The sequence below is a fragment of the Chelon labrosus genome (genome assembly GCF_963514085.1).
Source record: "Chelon labrosus genome assembly, chromosome: 6".
Lineage (NCBI taxonomy): Eukaryota > Metazoa > Chordata > Actinopteri > Mugiliformes > Mugilidae > Chelon > Chelon labrosus.
Genome location: NC_140342.1, coordinates 12,378,230 through 12,387,107, shown reverse-complemented (window position 1 = coordinate 12,387,107; position 8,878 = coordinate 12,378,230). Strand labels below are relative to the sequence as shown.

The window sequence follows — 8,878 nt, the reverse complement described above, 5'->3', positions numbered from 1 at the left end:
CATTGAGCAAGGTACCTGACCCACAACGGGCTCCCTGCAGCACAGGTGCAGGTCTCCCCACTACTCCAAATGTGCCCCCTCATGTGCGCATATGTAAATGCAGCGACAACATTTCCGCTTTGACATCGTATAAGGGATACAGCTTTATTTATTTGAACATTTTCTGTAAAAAAAAGACCCAGATTTGATCATAATCGCATCGATTTAAACCTCAAAATCCAAAGAATAAACTGCATTTGTTGGGTTATCATTGCGCAAGCGTGGCTGTTGTGTTGCCATGTGGGTAAATAATCTGATATCTGAGCGCTGAACACATGTTGTTGTGTAATCCTTCCCATGTGGTGCAGATAATCTGACATATGTAAATTGATTATCGATTTAATGACCCCATTAGCTCGCACGTATAATCATAATTGCAGGGCGAGCGGTTGGCTGAGGGGCCTCGTGTCGGGAACGGTGACCGTGACTATGTATGTGAGGGCGGAGGTCACGCAGGAACGGGGCACGGACGCGCCCGCGCGCACGCCCGCTGCGCCGCGCTGCGCTCCGCCGCGCTCGGTCATCTGACGGCGCGGCTCCTTTAAGAAAACGGAACTGAGCCTCGGCTCTTGACGCGCTGAGGATGTGGGCAGGAAACGCCATGCAACAGCAGAGGAGCGATCACGCTTCCCAGCAGCGTTGCACAATACAGCGCCACCAAAATGTGCTTTAATGTGCCCCGCTGATGTCCAGGAGCGGTCACTCTCCTCGGATCTGCGCTCCGCGGCCCTTACGCAGCAGGCTAGGAGGATTTGCCGGCGTGGGATTTGACTCCTATCCGAGCGAGAGGGCTCCCTTTCCAGCCTGCTCGGTTTGAAAACATCGGGGCTGGTCAGCGGGTGGGAAAGAGAGAGAGAGAGGAGGCTTCGTCGCGGAAAAAAAAAAGGAGGTGTCTCCCTTTTTTTCTTCCCCCCCTCCACCCCAGCCATGAGGGAGTACAAAGTGGTTGTTTTGGGGTCGGGTGGAGTCGGCAAATCCGCGCTGACGGTCCAGTTCGTGACGGGCTCCTTCATCGAGAAGTACGACCCCACGATAGAGGATTTCTACAGGAAGGAGATCGAGGTGGACTCGTCCCCGTCGGTGCTGGAGATCCTGGACACGGCGGGGACCGAGCAGTTCGCCTCCATGCGAGACCTGTACATCAAGAACGGCCAGGGCTTTATTTTGGTCTACAGCCTGGTGAACCAGCAGAGCTTCCAGGACATCAAGCCGATGAGAGACCAGATCATCCGGGTGAAGAGGTACGAGAGGGTGCCCATGATCCTGGTGGGGAACAAGGTGGACCTGGAGGGGGAGAGAGAGGTGTCTTCCGGGGAAGGCAAGGCGCTGGCCCAAGAGTGGAGCTGCCCCTTCATGGAAACTTCAGCCAAAAATAAAGGATCGGTCGACGAACTGTTTGCAGAGATCGTGAGACAGATGAACTACTCGACTGTACCCAGCGGCGGCGACCAGTGCTGCTCATGCGTCCTGCTCTAAACAAACAAACAAAACAAACGTACAGAAAACTGCGCATCCGGGCTGACTTTTGAGCTTCTGAGTTGTCCTGCAAGCTTTCTCGTTTTTTTTTTTTGTTTTTTGTTTCTTCTTTTTAAAAAGTATTCTCTGTCCTCCTCACACTGTTGTCTTATTGTTGCACACAAACAGAAAAATCGAACGACGACAACAATCGATTATGTATTATAGTCTGGAAAAGTGTTTACATGACAAAGTACTTGAATGTTTTGGGATTTTTTTATATAGCTTTGTATATGACACTTCTCTGGAAATGTGCCTCAGTGGGAATGTCTTATTGTGAAACCTAAGAGACACTTCTGGTTATATTTGGTGTTTCTTTTTAGTTCTTCTTTCTCCTTGTTGAGTTGTACTGTTATGTCTTCTGGGCCGGGTCCTTTCTGTCTTGGAGATTACCTGCTGTGGTGGTGGTGGTGGTGAGGATGTCAAATCCTGAGGCAGAGATAGTCACCTCTTAAAGGGCCTATTTACAAAAAAAAAAAGAAAAAAGGCAGTCACCACCTGAGCCTTGCACAGGTAACTCATTTTACCCCTCCCAAGTGTGATCCGAGAGGTGCAGACCCGCCCACTAGGATACTGTATTTTTGAAGCTGTGGACTGTGGTGGAGTTGTGTTATGCCAACCATATTTCAGTTTCTCCTCCCCACCCCCTCCTCCCTCTCCAGTGGATTTATCATGGAACTTGCGCTGAGCTGACGGTGTCCCTCCTCAGTGTGCACAAGCGAGGACCTTAGTGCATTGCTGTCGCTGCATGGGGGAGAACGCCACGACCCCATGTCAAGTGCCTTCCTAAGAAAATCTCCTGTGACTGTGCCAACTGATGAGCCCTACTTCCTCTGCAGTGCGTCTTGATGGCAATCAAAACTTCTTTTTTTTTTTTTTCTTCTGCAGATTTCCGTTCGCACTCTTCTTTTGTTTGGTGTCAAAAGCGAGAAGCGCCTCTTCCTATTTCAGTGTTAGGGAGCTTTGTAATAGACCTGCTGTTTCAGGGTCAGATTCAGGCCGTTTCTCCAGGTACTAGGCCAGCAACAACAACAACTGATTACCTACTGGGATTTATTTTTATTTTATTTTATTTTTGGTTCAGTGAATGGCAAGCCATGTCTGTGTGTTTTATCTAGAATTTTTCTTTTCTTTTTCTAAAATGTGACGTCTTCTTTTTTTTTTTTTGTTGACTTAACCATAATTGTAATTCTCCCTTTGGAACAAATCTTCTACCATCTACCTGTCAGTTTGAAAGACTTGTAATACAAAAAAAAAAAAAAAAAGCGCATTTTACGTAACATCTGCCGGCCTTGTGTCTGTCTATACATTTGAACTCAGGGGTCTTTTAAGGTTGACTGTCAGTGGTGACATTATTAGTGAGTTAATCAGTCAGGTACTAAATCTTATCTTCACGAAGGTTATAGTATTTAGCATTTGTTTAAAATAACTGAGAGACATGATAATTTAACTGTGCTTTCATTTTGGAGGCGGTACTTCGTAGTAATATTGAATTGTGTTTTACCAGCGTAAGTTTCTATCATTTTGCTAAACCCAATGCATTCGTTTTCACAAGTGTACCTAATGAAGTGGCAGGTGACTTTGCAGTCATATATGAAGCAAAAACTCCCGGCGGACATCATTACAAACGGTATATCTTTGGGTTTTTGGGTCCGTTGGACACACAACACGAGACATTCACAGAGGATGTTACTATGTAGGCATGGTGTGGCAATAGATGTCTAGACGCCATGTTTGACATGCCGGTAATTAGCCTTAATAGGCGATCCCGGCCATCGTGGATTTAAAATAAAACGTCTCAGTCCACTTGTTTGGCTAGTGTGTAGGGTTTCCAGTAAGTGTGTTTGGTTGGGTAGAGCTGTTTCCGCTCTTCCTGCTGGATGTTTTCTAAGCTGCAAAGTGGAGAACAGAGAGGGCTTTCTGTGTGGGCAGCCAAGTTCAATCAGCCACACATACTGTAGGCTGGCATTTTGTAAATCGCTCCTCAGAGCTGTTGCCTCAAGTGTCCCTCTAACCGCAGAGACTCAAGGTCCGGGCGACCAAATGCAGGCTCAGGGAAATGCATGCACTATTGAGGTCCTATGTAAAGAAAGAAACCTCTTCTAGCGATGCCCAAGTTGTTTTCATCACAGCTGCTGCTCTCACTGCGTGGCTGTCTAAGCTACTAAAGCGTTTAGCAGCACTGACGCTACATGTTAATGATGGCTGGTGAATACACCAACCTCATTTTTTTCTGACTTCTATCTAAAAATTACATTTAAATAGACTTATACTGAAGTTTGTCATGTGGTTCAGCCTGAAGCACACACACAGCACAAGGTGAACACAGTAATACCGACTGTTCTTCATAAAAAAAAAAAAAATCCCCAACGATCTTACAATCTTTTCATCAGGTTTCTGAGGTTTCCTTTTCACTTTTTAATCTAAAAATGTCAACACAAAAACAAGATGTGTGCTCACTTTGTTAACTCGGTGGCTGGATGAAAAACAGCCGGACTCCAGTACTGCCTTACAGTGGTACGCAAATGAACAAAATACTTTTTTCCTCAGGTATTTAAGTCTTTATTCTTCTACTTATACTCTATTAAAATATTTGTTTAACAGCTTGAGGAACTACTTTTCAGATCAAGACATTTCTCATAAAAACACCATCAGCTTATGAAATACACACACAATGCATTCTTAAATATTAGTTCTCAACTCTTTTGGCCCGTGTGCACAATGTGGTGACATTATACAACATTCAACCTGTGCAGAATGGCTTTAATACTGCATTGATCAGCTCACAACCCACTACATTCATCTTGTGAACAATTAAAAGAAAACCTTGCTCCCAGTTTGGGCCTTATGGTGCAGCCAGCGGATATTCAGATAATGGACTTCCTGTTCAGCGGTCTGGTCACTGCTGACCGTCCAATCAGCAACTTGAGATTCAAGAATGGAGACCTGACACTCTACTCTTCAGCTTGACAAACACAACATGTTCACTTGTTTTGCTGACAACATATGATATATATAATGTTGTGTACTACTACTACCACAGTCTTATCCAATGCCTACAGATGCCAATGTCTGGAGCCTCAGCTGTCATCGGGCGAGAGGCGTGGTACACCCTGGACTGGTCACCAGTCTATCGCAGGGCTAACACAGAGAGACAGACAACCATTCACACTCACGCACACCTACGGCCAGTTCAGAATCACCAGTGAACCTAACCAGCATGTCTTTGGACAGTGGGAGGAAGCTGGAGTACCCAGAGAGAACCCACGTAGACGCAGGGAGAACATGCAAACTCCACACAGAAAGGCCCAGTCGGCCCATGAATTCAAACCAGGGACCTTCTTACTGTGAGGCATCAGTGCTAACCACCACACCACTGTCTGCACATTCATAAATGAATATTTGTTTACATCCTGGGGCCTTTCCGTGTTGAGTCCACACAGAAGGAAATGCTTCTTTGGTTAATTGGTGATCCAGATTAGCATAACAGGTGTAACATTATGACCACCTCTCTAATATTGTGTAGGTCTCCCTTGTGCCTCCAAACCAGTTCTGACTCATCAGAGAATGGACATGGGCCTTCTGAGGGTGTCCTATGGTGTCTGGCAACAGAATGTAGTTAGTGGAGGTCTTTGGGTCCTATGGGTTAAGCAGAGGGGCCTCTGTGGATCAAGCTTGTTCCAGTGCATCCCACAGATACTTGATCAGTTTGGGATCTAGTGAATTTGGAGGCCAGGTCAACACCTTGTGCTGTTTTTTCATGTTTTATTTAGTTGTTCCTAAACAGTTTTTGTGCGTGTGTCTATGTCAGGCTGCATCCTACTGGGGATGGCTCCTGCCATCAAGGAGTATCATTGCTATGGGGTGGGGGTGCCTGGTCTGGTCTAGGTGGGAGGTACATGTCTAAGTAACATCCACATTAATACCAGATCCCAATGTCTCTTCCGTCAGTGGTTTTACTGTTGTGGCTGATTCCACTTTTTACAATGATGCAAGACTTCACAAGACAGTTATTAAACAAAAACAGGTGGTAGTGGTGTTACATAACCTGTGGCGGTGGTGGTAGGAGTGTTAAAATAATATTTCTTTCTATTTGCACATTTTTCACACTTGTGGGGCTTCACTCATGCGACTCAGAGGGTTAATCATGCGGTGGAGTTTCCCAAAATCCGTTCATACACGACATGCGCACGAACGTCTAAAATCCCTGTATTTCTAAATCCAGAGATAAGCATTTGTGTGAAGAAGGAAGCTGTAACAGACACTTGACTCAGATGGAAACACTTAAGCCTCGTTCTGTAAAAGTAAATGCAGCTTTCCAACTATGCTGGTGCATCCCAGAGCTGGGTGTTTGCCTAAAACCTGACACCGTCTTTCTGCAGTATTACACAAACATGTTGTTCACCCTGAATTTCACAAGTTGAAAACACATGAAAGCTAAAAGAAATTTTCCATTCGGCTCATCCTCTGCAGCCCAAAACCTTTCCAGTTTAAAGCCTGTAACCTGTGGCATTTCACTGCATTCAGATTTACCACTATTACTGATGCGCTGACCGTTTTTTCATTTTTTTTTTCAGAGGAAAGGAAGGGTGGATGATAGGGCACTTCCTGTGTCAACTTCACCTCAGATCTATGAAATGTTGCAACAGACAAGTTCCTCTGACAAGCGTGTTGAAATAAATACTTTGCATTGTCACAGCCTGTCCTCGCTCGGGTGCTCACGGCAACACAGGCTCGAGCTCAGTTTTGTGCGGAAGCAAGTTTTCTTTTTCAACCTGGGCCAACACGTCAAAGTTAGAAGAGAATGAGGGAGAGTGAAAGGGTGAGGAGTTAATGAATATCACTTGTGTGACTGCGGCCTTCATGTGATCTGATTAGAGCAAAGAAGCCAGCAGCATCATATGACACTCATTTACATCTGTTGCCGTGGCGGGTTTGATGAGGCAGAGAAAAAAAAAAACTGTAACACTTCACTAACAGTACCATCATCTAAACCACTTTCCAACCACTGCACACAGGCCTTCCTGGAAACCCCTTCTCTACTAACACTTACACGGAAGATCACTGAAGCTTTTATGCCTGCGCTGCTTTTCAACCACCAAATCACATGAACTGAAATCAGTGTGACAGCTGACAACACGCACATTCAGTCTGACCCCAACAGTGACAAAGACTTTGCTGTTTGAGGAAATGCGGAAGCAGCGAAGTCTTTTTTGTTTTGTTTTTTAATGTTCATGTCCTACTTTGCAGGAATTCAGATCGCAGGCTGTTCAGTGGTTTCGCTGTTCGCTGAACATGACTTGCAGCAACACAGCAAACGTTCGAAAGGTCAAACCTCATTTAAACATCGTCACTGACAAATCGAAAGGAGAAGAAGTATGATTGTGGAAAGTACTTGCTGACGCTACGCTTGACTGATGTTTTCCATGTGTCTTTCTGCTGAATATAAAGCTAACTCTAGCAGATAGTTAGCCTAACTTAGCATCAATACAGGGCACAGAAAGAAAGTTTTCTGTACATGAACAGAAACGCAGGAATGACAACTTGTGGTTTTTACCCATGATCGTTTACTGTAGATCATCATCATCAGAAATTTTATTTAATAGGATAAACCCCTTGAGAGGAATCCTCTCGTTTTCGCCTCTATGGTGTCAGCAATAAGATTCCTGAGAGCATTTTTTAAGTGTGGGTGGGTCTGGTCATTGGTATCTTGACAGGGCCTGACACCTCCTAACTCCAAGCTAATTCAAAAACGGACAAAGAGGTGCAGCACGAGTAGGACTGAGGTGAGAGGGCAGACTCCTAGCAACCTGCAACAGCACCAGCCCAGCTTTAATTATGCATAACTGTGAGCCTTGACATACTTTAAACACAAAATCACCCCTGTGGCGTTGTTATGAATGGAGGAATTCACCATGGAGAGTTTTAGAGAGAACAGTTTCTTGTACGAACCTGTTACCTAAACTTGTAAACCTGTTTACTTTAAAGTTGTGCATTTTAACATTAGAGTCATCAACCTTTTTAAATAGTGTCGTAAAGTGACGAACATATCCTCCCTACATTTACGTGCCAGATTAGGTGAGGACTTTAGCTACGCTAGTGTTGTTTGTCCATGGGTGGATCAACAGTGGAAATATTATAATAAGTGAAAATTTCTGTGGGAATTTGTGGTGCTCAGAGGATGCACCTTAATGACTTCACATTTCCTTTAGTGGCACCAACACCTCAAGGTTTTCAGCATGTTACAAATTCATGACAATAAATGTTGTTATACACTGATCAGGCGGTACATGTCTAAGTAACATCCACATTAATACCAGGTCCAAAAGGTTCCCAGCAGAACACTGAATTGTCACAAGATGGTCAATGTCATGTACTTCTCCTGTCAGTGGTCATAATGTTGTGGCTGGTCGGTGTATGGTATTCTTTGAGAAATATCTCACATTTCAAAAGGTCAGAATCTGTATTTGTCCTTTATTTCTGTTTTGTAACACATTACAAGCTAATTAGCTATAGATATACATTCACTTGCTAAACAGCTAAAACAAACTAATGAACGTGACAGACAATGAGCATGAGCAAATGTATTAAAGAGCGACAAAGTTTATCGTCACAGACCCCTTGGCATGGCTTTAAACATGTTTTATTATTATTATTATTTTTGTAAAATGATGTAGGTATTATTTAAATCTTATTTCTAACCTACACTTGTGGATACATGTGGATTTGACTACACTTGAGCCTATAATGGGTTGACGGTTGATCATATATGAAACACACATACATTTACTGTAATGACTCCGCATCTCTGTGTCAACAGATTGTTCTTCACAGACGGAACAACAAATGGCCGACGAAGCTGCTGTGGTTGTTGCTATTATCAAATATCCAGGTGTCTTTTATGAGCGTCACATACACCTGATCTCCGACTTCAAGCTGCAGAGTCATACCACTGGTTGCGGTTTCATAGCGACTTCCAGCGATATGGTTGAACACAATAACTATCCGCTCTCCGTTCTTCATCAGCCGCAGCGTCATCGGTTTAGAAGACAGACTATGGCCAGTAAGGCTGAAATAATAGACTCCTTTGACAGGAGCAGTGAAAGTACCTGCAGGTGATAATTACAGATTTAAGTACTGTATTTGTTACACTTTATATCTGATCCACAGCTAAATCCAGTATTTATTTACCACATTAACATATATACACTATATGTATTATATGGCAAGTTCACCTGTTGCAGGGTTGTATGCGCCTGTGTTGACGAAGACATTCTTGTAGGTCAGCGTGATATCAGTGTTGAACGGTCCATAATTTCCACCA

The 8,878-nt window shown here is 44.1% G+C and overlaps 1 protein-coding gene across 1 annotated transcript; it reads left to right on the top strand.

Moving 5' to 3' along the window:
* Window positions 1-622: 622 nt before the first annotated feature.
* On the top strand, window positions 623-3,749 carry LOC311489840 (ras-related protein Rap-2a-like). Its single transcript, XM_084547141.1, has one exon. The coding sequence runs from the start codon at window positions 967-969 to the stop codon at window positions 1,513-1,515; it is 549 nt and encodes a 182-aa protein (XP_084403267.1). The 5' UTR covers window positions 623-966; the 3' UTR covers window positions 1,516-3,749.
* The last annotated feature ends 5,129 nt before the right edge of the window (window positions 3,750-8,878 follow it).